Source organism: Oncorhynchus masou, chromosome 9 (genome assembly GCF_036934945.1).
Source record: "Oncorhynchus masou masou isolate Uvic2021 chromosome 9, UVic_Omas_1.1, whole genome shotgun sequence".
NCBI lineage: Eukaryota > Metazoa > Chordata > Actinopteri > Salmoniformes > Salmonidae > Oncorhynchus > Oncorhynchus masou.
Genome location: NC_088220.1, coordinates 22,293,554 through 22,313,752, shown reverse-complemented (window position 1 = coordinate 22,313,752; position 20,199 = coordinate 22,293,554). Strand labels below are relative to the sequence as shown.

The 20,199-nt window shown below is 42.9% G+C and overlaps 1 protein-coding gene across 1 annotated transcript in view; it reads right to left on the bottom strand.

Moving 5' to 3' along the window:
• Positions 1–20,199, bottom strand: part of LOC135545679 (X-linked interleukin-1 receptor accessory protein-like 2) — a 516,578-nt gene that overhangs the window by 26,842 nt on the left and 469,537 nt on the right. The window contains exons 9-10 of the mRNA XM_064973464.1: positions 10,141–10,281; positions 9,506–9,682 (exon numbers count right to left, since the gene is read on the bottom strand). Of these exons, the coding sequence (XP_064829536.1) occupies positions 9,506–9,682; positions 10,141–10,281 (318 nt within the window). The remainder of the gene's footprint in view (positions 1–9,505; positions 9,683–10,140; positions 10,282–20,199) is intronic.

Below are 20,199 nucleotides of genomic sequence, written 5' to 3'. Positions count from 1 at the left end.
TACACCCTTGGACTTATTCCACATTTTGTTGTGTTAAAGCCTGAATTTAAAATGTTTTTAATTTAGATTTTCTGTCAGTGGCCGACACAAAACACTCATAATGTCAGAGTGGAATTTAGTTTTTAGAATTTTTTAAAACAAATGAAATACAAATGAAAAGCTGAAATGTCTTGTGTCAATAAGTATTCAACCCCTTCGTTATAGCAAGCCTAAATATGTTCAGGAGTAAAGATTTGCTTAACACATAAAAGTCACACAATAAGTTGCATGGACTTACTGTGTGCAATAGTGTTTAACATTATTTTTGAATGACTACCTCATCTCTGTACCTCACATATACAATTATATTTAAGGTTCTTCAGTTAAGCTGTGCATTTTAAATACAGATGCATCCACAAAGACCAGGGAGGTTTTCCAATGGCTCACAAAGAAGAGTACCTATTGGTAGATGGGTATAAAAGTAGACATTGAATATACCTTTAAGCATGGTGAAGTTATTCATTACACTTTGGATGGTGTATCAATACACCCAGTCAATACAATGATTGAGGCGTCCTTCCAAGCGCAGTTATCGGAGAACAAAGAAACCGCTCAGGGATTTCACCATGAGGCCAATGGTGACTTTAAAACAGTTCCAGAGTTTAATGGCTGATAGGAGAAAACTGAGGATGGATCATTGTAGTTACTCCACAATACTAACCTAAATGACAGTGTGAAAAGAGGGAAGTCTGTACAGAATACAATTATTCCAAAACATGCATCCTGTTTGCAATAAGGCATAAGGCACAAAAAAATGTGGCAAAGAAATGTACTTTATGTCCTGATTAAAAAGCGTTACATTTATAAAAATCCAACACAACACATCACTGAGTACCACTTTTCATAGCGTGGTCGTGGCTGTGTAACAGTGTAACTTTAGACCGTCCCCTCGCCCATACCCAGGCGCGAACCAGGGACCCTCTGCACACGTCAACAACCGTCACCCTCGAAGCATCGTTACCCATCGCTCCACAAAAGCCGCGGCACTTGCAGAGCAAGGGGAACCACTACTTCAAGGTCTCAGAGCAAGTGACGTCACCGATTGAAACGCTATTTAGCGTGCACCACCGCTAACTAGCTAGCCGTTTCATATCCGTTACAGCTGCATCATGTTATGGGTATGCTTGTCATCGGCAAGGACTAGGGAGTTTTTTTAGGATTAAAAGAAAATAGAGCTAAGCACAGGTAAAATCCTAGAGGAAAACCTGGTTCAGTCTGCTTGTCTCCCAAATTCACATTTTAGCAGGGCAATAACCTAAAACACAAGGCCAAATATACACTGGAGTTGCTTACCAAGACGACATTGGATGTTCCTGAGTGGCGTAGTTACAACTTTGAATCAGCTTGAAAATCTATGGCAAGACTTGAAAATGGTTGTCTAGTAATGATCAACAAACAACTTGACAGAGCTTGAAGAATTATTATACATTCCAGGTGTTCAAAGCTCTTAGAGACTTTCAAATGTTTTTATTTAACCTTATTTGTCCAGGTTAGACTCATTGAGATAACATCATTTTTTCAAGAGAGACCTTCTCCAACCAAGACAGCAGCAGGGGGGAACAATGTTTGAGACAAATATCAGACATACCGTAACAACTTAGACACAGCATGAAAAACATGTGGGACGTAGATGCACATACATTTCAATGACAGAAACATACAAGCGTCATAGATAAATCAAAATAAATGATATGTACTACCGCATCAAGTGCTAATGACAATTACATTCCTCAGTAACATGTGAGTCAACCAAAGTTTTAAACTCCAAGTAAACAAGATCCTGGAGTTTCAAGCTGGTCTGGAGAGAATTCCAGGACCACAGAGCTGCAGCTGAAACACTTTTTGCCATGATCTGTTCTGATTTTAGGAACCGTTAAAAGTAAGTAGCAGTGAGACCGTAACTGGAAGTTATTTTCTGACCTTATCAAAGATGAACAGAGAGAAAGTGGCAGTTTTTCCAAAATGGCCTTATAGATCACAGTATACCAATGTTTACGCATATATAGAAAGAAAGACTCACAGCTGTTATCACCGCCAAAGGTCATTCTACAAAGTATTTGGAATAAATCAAGGGGTATGAATACTTTCTGAAGGCACTGTATGTACAGTATCAGGGGTGTCCAGACTCCAGACAGGAGGTGAATATAGGATTTTGGGGAATATATTAATGCTGTTGCCTTTTTTGACTGCAATACAGAGGCTCTATGCTAATAGAGTTCAAATATGGTCAAAAAGATTAATATCGTTACAATGTTTACATACATTATATTAATTGACATACAGATGTTTAATTAGTAATGACATAGGCACACATATTATGTTAACCTTGCCTTGGCGATGTCGGTGGATTTGATTTGATATGCTCTTCCTTTCATCTCTTGCCAGTTCCTAACAAAATTAATGATGGAAGAGCAACAACACATTGCAATTTCACGGTCAATTTGCAGTGCATAAATAATACAATTTGTATGAGCGGGACTGAGCTGGAGAGCTTTTTTTTTTTTTAGCACGCATTTTTTTTCATTTGCTGATGATTATGTAAATCAATTAATACAATTAAGTACCAGTGAACCTGTTACTCCCTCTCTCTCTCTCCCCCTCCACCCCTTCTCTCTCTCTCTCGCCTCAATATTTTCTCTTTCTGAACAAATTAGGTGTTTAAACACATTGTCATTTGGTTATGTTGTCCTGATCTGTAAATGTGTTGGTATTAATGATGGCAAACTGCCTCTCAGTGAACTGAACACTTCTCTATAATTCATTAGCTATGCAGCAATTTCCCAACTATCAATACACCCTACTGAGACCCATGGTGTGCCTGTGAGTAAATAGATGTAGGAAGCAGTGCATTTCTGGAAGCATGGCTTGCACCAGCCTAAGCAGTTCGGGATTTATTTTGGCTGCACCGCATGTTAAATTATGCAAGGAATGGACATTCGTTTTTAAGTTATTTGGGGGGCAAGGAGGGAGAATAATGTATACCTACAACACTTGTCATATCACCATGTATTGATTGCACACCACGTAAGAAACTAAGTTGGCTTCTATGGCTAGCTAACGTTACTAGTAACATCGTTAGCTAACAGTAGTACTAGTTAGCTGCTTCACGTTTTCTTGGCTGCATCGACCGAACTGCTCGAATGGGGTGTAGGTAACTAGCTACCGGTAACTTTCCAGTTTGTTGACATTAGTAAAGCAATTACATAGCTTGCTACTAACGTTGGCAGCATTGTCTCGTAGTAATGTTAAATGTTTTGGGGAGTTCTGACAGAACTTTTTTCCGGTTCCGGGTTGGAGCGAGCGGTCGCATCTACACTTCGGTCCGCAGGTAGTATAACTTTTCATTACATTTTCATTACATTTCGTTATAGTACAACGGTTTGATTTGTCTAATCTTAGCAATTTCTTCTTAGCTAGCTACATAGCCGTCTTTGTATCAAAGATAATTGCGTAATTATCGTATTTCGTCGTCCTAACGTAGTCTACACTGCTAACTGCCCAGCAGCTAGCTAACGTCTACTAGCACTGTAGAAACTATTACACTCAACTGAACGACTCGATTAGTGTAGTGTTAGCTAGCTACATAGCTGTCTTGCTGTCTTCGTATCCAAGATAATTGTGTAGTTTAGAGTGTGTAGACTTAGAGTGATTATCTTAATTTACCGAGGTTAGCTAGCCAGCTATTTGTCGTCCTTAACATAGGAGATACTGCTAGCTAGCTAGCCAACAGCTAGCCAACGTCTACTGAATAGAACTTCAACAACCCGGTCAACATTCCGCTTCGCTCCACAGGTAGTATCACATTTTCATTTCACTTCATTACAGTACAACGGTTTGATTTGTTTGATCGTAGCTAGCTAGCTACATAGCCGTCTTTGTATCTAAGACAATTGTGTAGTCTAGAGCGATTTTCTAGGTTAGCTAGCCAGCTATTGTCGTTCTTTTAACGTAATGTAACGTAATCAACACTGCTTGCTAGCCAGCTAGCCCCGAATAGCAGCACTGTAGAAACTATTACACTCGACGGAACGACTTGATTAGTGTAGTGTCAACAACGCAGCCACTGCCAGCTAGCCTACTCCAGCAGTACTGTATCATTTCAATCATTTTAGTCAATAAGATTCTTGCTACGTAAGCTTAACTTTCTGAACATTCGAGACGTGTAGTCCACTTGTCATTCCAATCTCCTTTGCATTAGCGTAGCCTCTTCTGTAGCCTGTCAACTATGTGTCTATCTATCCCTGTTCTCTCCTCTCTGCACAGACCATACAAACGCTCCACACCGCGTGGCCGCGGCCACCCTAATCTGGTGGTCCCAGCGCGCACGACCCACGTGGAGTTCCAGGTCTCCGGTAGCCTCTGGAACTGCCGATCTGCGGCCAACAAGGCAGACTTCATCTCAGCCTATGCCTCCCTCCAGTCCCTCGACTTCTTGGCACTGACGGAAACATGGATCACCACAGATAACACTGTTACTCCTACTGCTCTCTCTTCGTCCGCCCACGTGTTCTCGCACACCCCGAGAGCTTCTGGTCAGCGAGCGGGGTGGTGGCACCGGGATCCTCATCTCTCCCAAGTGGTCATTCTCTCTTTCTCCCCTTACCCATCTGTCTATCGCCTCCTTTGAATTCCATGCTGTCACAGTTACCAGCCCTTTCAAGCTTAACATCCTTATCATTTATCGCCCTCCAGGTTCCCTCGGAGAGTTCATCAATGAGCTTGATGCCTTGATAAGCTCCTTTCCTGAGGACGGCTCACCTCTCACAGTCCTGGGTGACTTTAACCTCCCCACGTCTACCTTTGACTCATTCCTCTCTGCCTCCTTCTTTCCACTCCTCTCCTCTTTTGACCTCACCCTCTCACCCCCCCCTACTCACAAGGCAGGCAATACGCTCGACCTCATCTTTACTAGATGCTGTTCTTCCACTAACCTCATTGCAACTCCCCTCCAAGTCTCCGACCACTACCTTGTATCCTTTTCCCTCTCGCTCTCATCCAACACTTCCCACACTGCCCCTACTCGGATGGTATCGCGCCGTCCCAACCTTCGCTCTCTCTCCCCCGCTACTCTCTCCTCTTCCATCCTATCATCTCTTCCCTCTGCTCATACCTTCTCCAACCTATCTCCTGATTCTGCCTCCTCAACCCTCCTCTCTTCCCTTTCTGCATCCTTTGACTCTCTATGTCCCCTATCCTCCAGGCCGGCTCGGTCCTCCCCTCCCGCTCCGTGGCTCGATGACTCATTGCGAGCTCACAGAACAGTGCTCCGGGCAGCCGAGCGGAAATGGAGGAAAACTCGCCTCCCTGCGGACCTGGCATCATTTCACTCCCTCCTCTCTACATTTTCCTCCTCTGTCTCTGCTGCTAAAGCCACTTTCTACCACTCTAAATTCCAAGCATCTGCCTCTAACCCTAGGAAGCTCTTTGCCACCTTCTCCTCCCTCCTGAATCCTCCTCCCCCTCCCCCCCTCCTCCCTCTCTGCAGATGACTTCGTCAACCATTTTGAAAAGAAGGTCGACGACATCCGATCCTCGTTTGCTAAGTCAAACGACACCGCTGGTTCTGCTCACACTGCCCTACCCTGTGCTCTGACCTCTTTCTCCCCTCTCTCTCCAGATGAAATCTCGCTTCTTGTGACGGCCGGCCGCCCAACAACCTGCCCGCTTGACCCTATCCCCTCCTCTCTTCTCCAGACCATTTCCGGAGACCTTCTCCCTTACCTCACCTCGCTCATCAACTCATCCCTGACCGCTGGCTACGTCCCTTCCGTCTTCAAGAGAGCGAGAGTTGCACCCCTTCTGAAAAAACCTACACTCGATCCCTCCGATGTCAACAACTACAGACCAGTATCCCTTCTTTCTTTTCTCTCCAAAACTCTTAAACGTGCCGTCCTTGGCCAGCTCTCCCGCTATCTCTCTCAGAATGACCTTCTTGATCCAAATCAGTCAGGTTTCAAGACTAGTCATTCAACTGAGACTGCTCTTCTCTGTATCACGGAGGCGCTCCGCACTGCTAAAGCTAACTCTCTCTCCTCTGCTCTCATCCTTCTAGACCTATCGGCTGCCTTCGATACTGTGAACCATCAGATCCTCCTCTCCACCCTCTCCGAGTTGGGCATCTCCGGCGCGGCCCACGCTTGGATTGCGTCCTACCTGACAGGTCGCTCCTACCAGGTGGCGTGGCGAGAATCTGTCTCCTCGCCATGCGCTCTCACCACTGGGGTCCCCCAGGGCTCTGTTCTAGGCCCTCTCCTATTCTCGCTATACACCAAGTCACTTGGCTCTGTCATAACCTCACATGGTCTCTCCTATCATTGCTATGCAGACAACACACAATTAATCTTCTCCTTTCCCCCTTCTGATGACCAGGTGGCGAATCGCATCTCTGCATGTCTGGCAGACATATCAGTGTGGATGACGGATCACCACCTCAAGCTGAACCTCGACAAGACGGAGCTGCTCCTCCTCCCGGGGAAGGACTGCCCGTTCCATGATCTCGCCATCACGGTTGACAACTCCATTGTGTCCTCCTCCCAGAGCGCTAAGAACCTTGGCGTGATCCTGGACAACACCCTGTCGTTCTCAACTAACATCAAGGCGGTGGCCCGTTCCTGTAGGTTCATGCTCTACAACATCCGCAGAGTACGACCCTGCCTCACACAGGAAGCGGCACAGGTCCTAATCCAGGCACTTGTCATCTCCCGTCTGGATTACTGCAACTCGCTGTTGGCTGGGCTCCCTGCCTGTGCCATTAAACCCCTACAACTCATCCAGAACGCCGCAGCCCGTCTGGTGTTCAACCTTCCCAAGTTCTCTCACGTCACCCCGCTCCTCCGCTCTCTCCACTGGCTTCCAGTTGAAGCTCGCATCCGCTACAAGACCATGGTGCTTGCCTACGGAGCTGTGAGGGGAACGGCACCGCAGTACCTCCAGGCTCTGATCAGGCCCTACACCCAAACAAGGGCACTGCGTTCATCCACCTCTGGCCTGCTCGCCTCCCTACCACTGAGGAAGTACAGTTCCCGCTCAGCCCAGTCAAAACTGTTCGCTGCTCTGGCCCCCCAATGGTGGAACAAACTCCCTCACGACGCCAGGACAGCGGAGTCAATCACCACCTTCCGGAGAGACACCTGAAACCCCACCTCTTCAAGGAATACCTAGGATAGGATAAAGTAATCCTTCTCACCCCCCCTTAAATGATTTAGATGCACTATTGTAAAGTGGCTGTTCCACTGGATGTCAGAAGGTGAATTCACCAATTTGTAAGTCGCTCTGGATAAGAGCGTCTGCTAAATGACTTAAATGTAAATGTAAATATATTTTTTTGTATAGGGCAAAATTACATCCATGGAGGGATATGTTTGTTGGGCCAATCTGTATTTGTCTGTTGGGGCTTGGTGAATGTGTGTGTGTGTGTGTGTGAGAGAGAGAGAAAGAGAGTGTTAGCTCGCGTGCATGCACCTTTGACTGTGTGTAAAGAGGAAAACCAAGGTGAATTGACACATATCAAGCTTATGTACAGTGGGGCAAAAAAGTATTTAGTCAGCCACCAATTGTGCAAGTTCTCCCACTTAAAAATATGAGAGAGGCCTGTAATTTTCATCATAGGTACACTTCAACTATGACAGACAAAATGAGAAAAAAAATTTCCAGAAAATCACATTGTAGGATTTTTAATGAATTTATTTGCAAATTATGGTGGAAAATAAGTATTTGGTCACCTACAAACAAGCAAGATATCTGGCTCTCACAGACCTGTAACTTCTTCTTTAAGAGGCTCCTCTGTCCTCCACTCGTTATCTGTATTAATGGCACCTGTTTGAACTTGTTATCAGTATAAAAGACACCTGTCCACAACCTCAAACAGTCACACTCCAAACTCCACTATGGCCAAGACCAAAGAGCTGTCAAAGGACACCAGAAACAAAATTGTAGACCTGCACCAGGCTGGGAAGACTCAATCTGCAATACGTAAGCAGCTTGGTTTGAAGAAATCAACTGTGGGAGCAATTATTAGTAAATGGAAGACATACAAGACCACTGATAATCTCCCTCGATCTGGGGCTCCACGCAAGATCTCACCCTGTGGGGTCAAAATGATCACAATAACGGTGAGAAAAAATCCCAGAGCCACACGGGGGGACCTAGTGAATGACCTGCAGAGAGCTGGGACCAAAGTAACAAAGCCTACCATCAGTAACACACTATGTCGCCAGGGACTCAAATCCTGCAGTGCCAGACGTGTCTCCCTGCTTAAGCCAGTACATGTCCAGGCCCGTCTGAAGAGCATTTGGATGATCCAGAAGAAATTGGGAGAATGTCATATGGTCAGATGAAACCAAAATATAACATTTTGGGAAAACTCACTTGTCGTGTTTGGAGGACAAAGAATGCTGAGTTGCATCCAAAGAACACCATACCTACTGTGAAGCATGGGGTGGAAACATCATGCTTTGGGGCTGTTTTTCTGCAAAGGGACCAGGACGGCTGATCCATGTAAAGGAAAGAATGAGTGGGGCCATGTATCGTGAGATTTTGAGTGAAAACCTCCCTCCATCAGCAAGGGCATTGAAGATGAAACGTGGCTGGGTCTTTCAGCATGACAATGATCCCAACACACTGCCCGGGCAACGAAGGAGTGGCTTCGTAAGAAGCATTTCAAGGTCCTGGAGTGGCCTAGCCAGTCTCCAGATCTCAACCCCATAGAAAATATTTGGAGGGAGTTGAAAGTCTGTGTTACCCAGCAACAGCCCCAAACCATCACTGCTCTAGAGGAGATCTGCATAGAGGAATGGGCCAAAATACCAGCAACAGTGTGTGAAAACCTTGTGAAGACTTACAGAAAACGTTTGACCTCTGTCATTGCCAACAAAGGGTATAAAACAAAGTATTGAGATAAACTTTTGTTATTGACCAAATACTTATTTTCCACCATCATTTGCAAATACATTTATTAAAAATCCTACAATGTGATTTTCTGGATTGTTTTTCTCAATTTGTCTGTCTTAGTTGAAGTGTACCTATGATGAATATTACAGGTCTCTGTCATCTTTTTAAGTGGGAGAACTTGCACAATTGGTGGCTGACTAAATACTTTTTTGCCCCACTGAAAAACTCAGGTAAAACACAACTGCAGTTGCTGAATTTAATTTCCTCTCTGCCTTTACCACACATGTAACTATTTAACACCACTCTCAAGTAAGATGCCAACACCAATAAACAATAGAGTAGCTGCCTGGAAGGCTTGTGGAGATCCAGCATTGACAGATATGCAGGCCCACAAAAAACACCACAACACACACCACCTCATATAGACTGGCTTTTCTTTCTCTGAATGTGAGGCAATGGCAGAAGGAAGACAGCCAGAAAAGATTCCTCTTGACAGTCAACTGAATTCTGGGCATCAGGGAGAAGCTCTACCATGAGGGACTGTGATGGAGGATGGATGAAGCGGGGTATCACTCACTGCTGTGACTGGTGGGGATGAGGTCCCGGTCGGGGATGAAGAGCTTGTATCCGTAGTGTTTCTCCAGAACATCTGGGAGGATCTCCAGAGCAAACTGCTCCTCTTCACTGGAGCCCCTGTCCATGGAATCCAGCTCAACTCTTGTGTAGGACAGATAGGCATCATGCTCCTTGTTGTCTGTGGGTGAAGAGACCAAAGACAGAGAGACTGTTTTTTGTTATCAAATGACAATTCAAGATGAATGTGAGTATGAAATTAAATAGTTGTTTAACAACAAAAGTATGTCTCTATTGTGACTGTAAGCAAGGGGCTCTATCCTAGAAGGTGACCAACCATGTCATAAAATCGTGAAACTTAAATCCTAAAACAAAGCAGTGTGGATACAGACAACTATGGGATAAGTGGTCAGAATGGGAATTTATTCAATTTAGTCACTAAAATAAGGGTCAGATCACTGGCTGTAGTTCTTGTGAATTTCAAGCACATCATTTTCACTTGGGTGAATCCTTAATACGGTGAGAAAATGGCTTTTGTCACAGTCTCCGGGCCTTACACTGGCTCTCAGGGGAAGGGTATGGGCCCAGAGCTGGCCATGTAGGACACGTCCAGCCCAGCCCCAGGTGACAAACACTCACCGTCCTCTGTCTCGTCACTCCCAAAGTGCCTCCGGTAGCAGAGCATGATCTCCACGTTGTAGCACTTGTAGATGGCCGTGAAGACTCCCAGTAGCAGCAGGATGGCTCCCAGTCCACCAGCCAGCTCTAGCCTGTACATGTCTGGTACAGAAGATAGATACATACAGAGAGATATGAAGGACTGAGGAGAAACAGCTAATCAGCCACAACAATAACATTACCCACCACAATTCCTCTGTATCTTTCTACTAAAGAGTGTTTTCTTTGCACTGTCAACAGAAGCTTTTGTTCAGAGTTCTTGGGGCCCTTTAGGGTTTAGTAATTTCCCAGTGCTCTGTGAGGAACTATAATTTACATAAACATGGCATAAAGAGGGAGATATGGGAATGTGTTTTCACTGTATGCTTTCACACACATTATGGAACGTCTGTTTGTGTGTGTGTGTGTGTGTATGTATGAAAGGGGCCTGGGGTTGCAAAACTAGCAATAATCCTTTATGTTGGCCCTGCTGCCATTCAACAAATATGAGCCATCAATCTTAGCTGCAGTCACTCCAGATGATAGCAGCATAATTTCTCATCCTGCATCCGTCATACATTACACTATCTGTCGGCCACTCGTCACTGACACACATCACTTTGTTACTTGGTCGGTTGGTGTGAGAACGCACTCATCTGTGAAATCAACATAAAACCTTTAGGAAGAGAATGATTATGGTTGGCATGCCATTTCCTTGATCATTTTGTTGATCAAAATAGGTAATATTACCATATGTACTGTATATGAAATCCATTGACCCCACACGGATACTGAGCTAAACCACAATCTGAGCCTATATTCATAATGTCTCTCAGAGTAAGAGTGCTGATCTAGGATCAGGTCACCCCGGTCCTTGTAATCTTATTCATTATGATCTAAAAGGCTAAACTTCTCCTAGATCAGCACTCGTAGTCTGAGATTCTTTACAAAGGCCTTGCATTTACAGTGCCTTGCGAAAGTATTCGACCCCCTTGAACTTTGCGACCTTTTGCCACATTTCAGGTTTCAAACATAAAGATATAAAACTGTATTTTTTTGTGAAGAATCAACAACAAGTGGGACACAATCATGAAGTGGAACGACATTTATTGGATATTTCAAACTTTTTTAACAAATCAAAAACTGAAAAATTGGGCGTGCAAAATTATTCAACCCCCTTAAGTTAATACTTTGTAGCGCCACCTTTTGCTGCGATTACAGCTGTAAGTCGCTTGGGGTATGTCTCTATCAGTTTTGCACATCGAGAGACTGAAATTTTTTCCCATTCCTCCTTGCAAAACAGCTTGAGCTCAGTGAGGTTGGATGGAGAGCATTTGTGAACAGCAGTTTTCAGTTCTTTCCACAGATTCTCGATTGGATTCAGGTCTGGACTTTGACTTGGCCATTCTAACACCTGGATATGTTTATTTTTGAACCATTCCATTGTAGACTTTGCTTTATGTTTTGGATCATTGTCTTGTTGGAAGACAAATCTCCGTCCCAGTCTCAGGTATTTTGCAGACTCCATCAGGTTTTCTTCCAGAATGGTTCTGTATTTGGCTCCATCCATCTTCCCATCAATTTTAACCATCTTCCCTGTCCCTGCTGAAGAAAAGCAGGCCCAAACCATGATGCTGCCACCATGTTTGACAGTGGGGATGGTATGGTCAGGGTGATGAGCTGTGTTGCTTTTACGCCAAACATAACGTTTTGCATTGTTGCCAAAAAGTTCAATTTTGGTTTCATCTGACCAGAGCACCTTCTTCCACATGTTTGGTGTGTCTCCCAGGTGGCTTGTGGCAAACTTTAAACAACACTTTTTATGGATATCTTTAAGAAATGGCTTTCTTCTTGCCACTCTTCCATAAAGGCCAGATTTGTGCAATATACGACTGATTGTTGTCCTATGGACAGAGTCTCCCACCTCAGCTGTAGATCTCTGCAGTTCATCCAGAGTGATCATGGGCCTCTTGGCTGCATCTCTGATCAGTCTTCTCCTTGTATGAGCTGAAAGTTTAGAGGGACGGCCAGGTCTTGGTAGATTTGCAGTGGTCTGATACTCCTTCCATTTCAATATTATCGCATGCACAGTGCTCCTTGGGATGTTTAAAGCTTGGGAAATCTTTTTGTATCCAAATCCGGCTTTAAACTTCTTCACAACAGTATCTCGGACCTGCCAGGTATGTTCCTTGTTCTTCATGATGCTCTCAGTGCTTTTAACGGACCTCTGAGACTATCACAGTGCAGGTGCATTTATACGGAGACTTGATTACACACGTGGATTGTATTTATCATCATTAGTCATTTAGGTCAACATTGGATCATTCAGAGATCCTCACTGAACATCTGGAGAGAGTTTGCTGCACTGAAAGTAAAGGGGCTGAATCATTTTGCACAACCAATTTTTCAGTTTTTGATTTGTTAAAAAAGTTTGAAATATCCAATAAATGTCGTTCCACTTCATGATTGTGTCCCACTTGTTGTTGATTCTTCACAAAAAATACAGTTTTATATCTTCATGTTTGAAGCCTGAAATGTGGCAAAAGGTCGCAAAGTTCAAGGGGGCCGAATACTTTCGCAAGGCACTGTATCACTCTGAAACCACCATTCAGCTGCAGTTGTACCATTCAAGAGGATTCCATTGCCATTAACTAATGTACTACGAAACAAAGATAAATTATATAAAGAATGATAGTAAAAAGCTTTGGAGCACCTTAAATTAAATTTGGGGTTAAAAGGAAAACTCTAGTCATTCATCACAAAACCCACTGATATTGGCAACTACTTTGATACATTTTTCATCGGCAAGATCAGCGGATTCTGAACCTACACATCCATGCATAACTGACCAAATTATGAAAGACAAGCATTGTAATTTTTTAAATTCCGTAAAGTGAGTGTTGAAGAGTTGAAATAATTATTGCTGTCTATTAACAATGACAATCCAACGGGGCCTGACAACTTGAATGAAACATTTCTGAGGATGACAGCGGACGATATTGCCACTCCTATTTGCCATCTCTTCGGCAGGCAGGTAGCCTAGTGGCTAGAGCATTGGACTAGTAACCAAAAGGTTGTAAGATCAAATCCCTGAGCTGTGTCGTGACATTTTATTAGTTAATGTGACGACTGTTGCTCATCAAATGAAGGTTTCTAATTGCATGATTAAATGAATCAAGCAATTATTAACTCATTAACCTGGGGCACCATGGGAAAATTAGTTTTATTGAGTTTCTATTTCCCAAATTAACTCAAAGAATATCGATTTTACAACAGTCGCTAATTAATCAGTTTCCTCTACAATCTCATTCTGAACGTCGCATAATCCGGGAATCTGCACGGACCCGGGTCTCACCAATGAGTTCATACCACACCAATCTTAGTTGAGTATTTATTTACTAGAAAGCTAAAATGATGATAAAAGATACACATACACAACACACAGTCTAGGCTATTGATTAAAACTTAGTATAACGGGCCAACACACTATGGCGCGTGTCACCCAAAATGGGGATTTAAAAGAGAGAGAAAAAGAGAAAGTATACAAGAGAAATATACATTCGGGTGCATATGTCAGCTATGCTTATTTTAACCCTAGCCGTGCCCTGAACTGCTGCTCTTATGGGTCAGAATATAATGATGTAATTACGTGTGGGACGTCTCAGATGGGAAGCTCCGCGTGGGTTGCTTAGGCTTCTTAATGACGCATTTCTCCGGCGCAACTCTCTGATCGTCCTCACGATGTCAGTGTACTTTTGGTCTGATTCCTCGCCCTTGCTCTGGGAGGGGTCTTCTAAGGACAGACAGCTCTGTAGCTCAGAGCTCACAGCGTAGGAATGAAACAGTGCAGATACCACGATTCGATGGAGAGTGGAGGTTTGGGGGTCCGGCTTGAATTCACCCGTTTAGACACAGCTACTCATCGGTTGCACGGGTAGAAAAAAAATTATTTGTCTTCAACCTTGGGTTGAGTTTTGGGTTCGTTGACTTTTTAGACCATGGCTGCAGCTTGGGTCATTTAGTCTGATCTGTTAATTCTTAGCTCTCATGTCTTATACCCTCGGGTCAGAAGTGGGCGTATCTGCCTTTAGGGCAATTCTCTGGGCGTACCAAGTTAACCTGTAGTGATGCCCAGCCCGTGAAAGGGACCGTTATCATCATCTGACACTAATTAGCATAACGCAACGGACATAAATCTTCCTAGAAATATTCATATTCATGAAAATCACAAGTGAAATATATTGGAACACAGCTTAGCCTTTTGGTAATCACCCTGTCGTCTCAGATTGACAAAATATGCTTTACAGCCAACGCTAGATTTGTGTAAGTTTAGCATAGCCTAGCATAGCATTATGCCTTGCTTGCAGCAGGCAAACTTGTCACGGAAATCAGAAAAGCAATCAAATTAAATAATTTATTTGATGAACTTCGGATGTTTTCACTCACGAGACTCCCAGGTAGACAGCCAAAGTTATTTTTTTCCAAAAACATTATTTTTGTAGGCGAAATAGTTCTGTTTGTTCTTCATGTATGGCTGATTAATCGCCCGGAAATTGCGGTCACCACAACGCCGAAAAATATTCAAAATTAGCTCCATAATATCGACAGAAACATGGCAAACGTTGTTTAAAATCCATCCTCAATGTGTTTTTCTAATATCTATTCGATAATATATCCGTCAGGACAATTCCTTTTTGTCTAGCACCGATTGAAGTAATGGCTACCTCTGCACTTTACGCGAGAATCTCTCTCGGAGCCACCATGTGACCACATACGCAATGTGCCCCCATATGACTATTCTTCAACAGAAATGCGTAAAACTACGTCACAATGCTGTAGACACCTTGGGGAATATGTAGAAAGTGTAAGCTCGTTGACGGTACATTCACAGCCATATAGGGAGTCATTGGAACGCAGCCCTTTCAAAACCTGGGGGCACTTCCGGATTGGATTTTTCTCGGGCTTTCGCCTGCAACATCAGTTCTGTTATACTCACAGACAACATCTTTACAGTTTTGGAAACGTTAGAGTGTTTTCTATCCAAAGCTGTCAATTATATGCATATTCTAGCATTTTTTCCTGACACAATATCCCGTTTAAAACGGGAACGTTTTTTTTCCCAAAAATGAAAATACTGCCCCCTAACACCAAGAGGTGAGGCAAGGTCTCAATTTCACTCAAATCTAATTTTAGACAACTAACTTCACATTTCTTCTTTACCAAAACATTATCTTTGATTTGGACATTTTCCACACAACGTACCATGTATAAACACCAAGCATATCCTAGGAAAACTCTTACAGTTACAATGTTTTTGTAATAATGTCATCTAATAACCTAATAACAAAACAAAAATTATATACATTTTCATATTCCATCTATCGTCATGATCACCATTGTGGCTGACGGAAACCATTGTTCCAAAGTCCCTTTATTGCATATTTAATGTTCTGAGGCTGATTCTCCATAGTGAGAGGACAAAGGAATGTTGTCTGTGGCCTAAGATTTACCATGGGCGTGAGGGGTCATAAAACCCCCACATCTTCAGACCCCTAGATCTCTCTTCCTCTGTTGGGGGCGAGAGATCATCTGTAGGGTTGTGGTCTCCTGTAACCTGACCTGATCAGGACAGTCATGACAGCTGACAAGGTAAAAATCTGTCATTGGCCGTCATTGAAAATAAGAATTTGATCTTAACTGACTTGCCGAGTTAAATAAAAGTTAAATAAAATACTGTAAGCCTACAGGAAAGTATGTACCCTCTGGCCCGGTGGGAAGAAAAAGTCATTATGCTACCCAATAATAGCAAAACACCCTTTACTGGCTCAAACATCTGACAAATCAGCCTGTTACCAATATTTTTCTTTGTTGACCAGACACAATGCTATTTCACAGTAAACAAATGAACAGATTTTCTGCACGCTTATAGGGAAGGGCAAACACAGCACATACAAAAATGATTGATGATTGTCTGAGAGAAATTGATAATACAATATTATGGGAGCTGTCTTGTTAGACTTCCCTGCAGTTTATGAAATTATTGATAATAATCTGCTGCTGGAAAAACCTGTGTTATGGCTTTACATTCCCTGCTATATTGTGGATTCAGAGTTACCTGTCTTTCAGAATACAGAGCGTGTTCTTTAATGGAAGCCTCTCCAACATAATCCAGATGGAGTCAGGCATTCCCCAAGGCAGCTGTCTAGGCCCCTTACTTTTTTAAATCTTAAAGCCTGTGTGTCTATGTATGTTGATGATTCAACATTATACACGCCAGCTACTACAGCAAGTGAAATCACTGCAACACTTAACAACGAGCTGCAGTCATTTTAGAATGGGTGGCAAGAAATAAGTTAGTCCTAAATATTTAAAAAACAAAACGCATTGTATGTGCTCTGCTCTGCATTCTTAACAAATCTATCAATAAGGCAGGCCCGAAAGGCCCTAGTTTTTGTTGCATATGGACTACTGTCCAGTCTTGTAGTCAAGTGCCACAAAGAGGGACTTGGGAAAATTACATTTGACCCAGAACAGGTTTGCATGGCTGAGCCTTAAATGTACACAAAGAGCTCACATGAATAATATGCATATCAATCTCTCCTTGCTCAAGAGAGACTTCATCACAACATGTATTTGTGAAAAGTATTGATATGTCAAATGTACCAAGTCTGTTTGAACTACAAGCACACAGCTCAGACACCCATGCATAACCCACAAGAGGTCTCTTCATAGTCCTCAAGTCGAGAACAGACTATGGGAGGCGCACAGTACTACATTTAACTAGGCAAGTCAGTTGTTATTATTTTCAATGACAGCCTAGGAACAGTGGGTTAACTGCCTTGAGCAGTTAACATCGATCCCAACATCTATTCCAACTTATGCAAGCAGAAAGAAAACTGATAAAAATACACCTTATGGAACAGCGGGGACTATGAAGAGACACACACACAGGCACAGACACACGTATACACACACAGAGTAACATATGCACTATACACACATGAACACATGGATTTTGTGTTGTAGATATGTGGTATTAGAGTAGTGGCCTGAGGGCATACACTTAATGTGTTGTGAAATCTGTTGTGAAATGTGTTGTAATGTTAAAAAAAATTATATATATAACTGCTTTAATGTTTTATAGAGAAACCTCAACTGAACTAAACTAATGTCCAAACAAATAGTACAGTGATCCATTCCTCCTTCCTACTACTATAAAAGCATTACTTAATATCCAGGGCACTCATTTGCTGAACGATATTCTCAAAACTGGAGCGCGAAGAATTGCTCATGTTTTATGGAGAATTAATTATTTATGGGCCAAATATTTGGATCCCCCCCTTCCCTAACACCACCCTGTCTGATCTGTGCTTCACACCATGCTATTCGTTAACATCTTTCCCTCAATTTGAAGGGCTATCTAAATTATACAGTTCACTGTATGCCTCTAAGACTAAAGTTAATAGGTTCAAATTATGCTGCTTCCTCATTAATGGATATATTTGCTTGAGGGCCGAAATAGGTTGTTTTCGTTGCGAAACGATACAGTTAAGCTACAACTTGAGATGATGACTCAGCTCTTTGGGAGGTTAGGAGGGTATTTGGGATGAATCTTTCATGCGATATTGTAACGTCAAATGGGTACCGTCTTTGATTCCATTAGAATGCTTTTGCCCTTTGTGACCTACTACAATACTGTGTTGGTGCAAACAGTTGTGGTATCTTAATTTGAGACGGTTTGCTACAGCAGGAAAATTATTATTATGTGGATTATAATTAATGGACATTTTTGTATGGGTTGTAAGGGAAAATCAAGTCTGAAATATCAAAGTGGAAATTACAAACTTCAGAAGCCTTTTTAAACCTCAAATGCACTACAAGTTTTACATTTCCTGTATTGTTCAGGAAGGTTCTGCTTCAACAGGGTAATCAAATTAAGATCCTACACCTGTGCAAAAAGAGAACACATGAGAAAAAAAACATGTACATTTATCACGTGTTTTTCCATCGTCATTTTTTTCTTTCCCACAAGGGATAGTTTTACACCCGCACATTTTTTAAATGTTATTTTCACCACCTCCAGTTACATCTGGCCTCCCATTCAGGGACCCACCAGGACCGACACTGCTTAGCTTTTGGAAAATTCCAAGCGGGCTATCATGCCTTTTACTGAGGTGTGGCTTTCGTCTGGCCACTCTACCATGAAGGCCTGATTGGCGGAGTGCTGCAGAGATGGTTATCCTTCTGGAAGGTTCTTCCATCTACATAGAGGAACACTGGAGCCCTGTCAGAGTGGCCATCAGGTTCTTGGTCCCCTCCCTGACCAAGGCCCTTCACCCCTGATTGCTCAGTTTGGCCAGATCTAGGAAGAATCTTGGTGGTTCCAAGCTTCGTCCATTTAAGAATGATAGAGGCCACTGTGTTCTTAAAAATTTAAAATATAATATGTTTATTATTTTCCAATAAAAAATAAATAAAAGAAGACAGTGATACAAACATTGACATTCATTGTACTGTTAAATGAGATGGCCAATTTAGAGGACAAAACAAAACTTAACTCACACATAAACAAAATAAAACTAAATCCTATTAGGTGGTACAGTCGTGACCAAAGGTTTTGAGAATGACACAAATATTAACTTCCACAAAGTTTGCTGCTTCAGTGTCTTTAGATATTTTTGTCAGATGTTGCTATGGAATACTGAAGTATAATTACAAGCATTTCATAAGTGTCAAAGGCTTTTATTGACAATTACATGAAGTTGATGTAAAGTGTCAATATTTGCAGTGTCGACCCTTCTTTTTCAAGACCTCTGCAATCTGCCCTGGCATGCTGTCAATTAACTTCTGGGCCACATCCTGACTGATGGCAGCCCATTATTGCATAATCAATGCTTGGAGTTTGTCAGAATTTGTGGGTTTTTGTTTGTCCACCCGCCTCTTGAGGATTGACCACAAGTTCTCAATGGGATTAAGGTCTGGGTAGTTTCCTGGCCATGGAGCCAAAATATCGATGTTTTGTTCCCCGAGCCACTTAGTTATCACTTTTGCCTTATGGCAAGGTGCTCCATCATGCTGGAAAAGGCATTGTTCATCACCAAACTGTTCCTGGATGGTTTGTGAGTGAGCCCACTCCCTTGGCTGAGAAGCAACCCCACACAAGAATGGTCTCAGGATGCTTTACTGTTGGCATGACACAGGACTGATGGTAGCACTCACCTTGTCTTCTCCGTACTAGCTTTTTTCCGGATGCCTCAAACAATCGGAAAGGAGATTCATCAGAGAAAATGACTTTACCCCAGTCCTCAGCAGTCCAATTCCTGTACCTTTTGCAGAATATCAGTCTGTCCTTGACGTTTTTCCGGGAGAGAACTGGCTTCTTTGCTGCCCTTCTTGACACCAGTCCATCCTTCAAAAGTCTTCGCCTCATTGTGTGTGCAGATGCACTCACAACTGCCTGCTACCATTCCTTGAGCAAGCTCTGTACTGGTTGTGCTCCGATCCCGCAGCTGAATCAACTTTAGGAGACGGTCCTGATGCTTGCTGGACTTTCTTGGGAGCCCTGAAACCTTCTTCACAACAACTTAACCACTCTCCTTGAAGTTCTTGATGATCCAATAAATGGTTGATTTAGGTGCAATCTTACTGGCAGCAATATCCTTGCCTGTGAAGCACCTTTTGTGCAAAGCAATGATGACGGCACGTGTGATTCCAAGCATCACCCTCCTTTTGAAGCTTCCAGTCTGTTATTCAAACTCAATCAGCATGACAGAGTGATCTTCAGCCTTGTCCTCGTCAACACTCACACCTGTGTTAACGAGAGAATCACTGACATGATATCAGCTGGTCCTTTTGTGGCAGGGCTGAAATGCAGTGGAAATGTTTTTTGGGGGATTCAGTTCATTTGCATGGAAAAGAGGGACTTTGCAATGAATTGCAATTCATCTGATCATTCTTCATAACATTCTGGAGTATTTGCAAATTTCCATCATACATACTGAGGCAGCAGACTTTGTGAAAATGTATATTTGTGTCATTGTC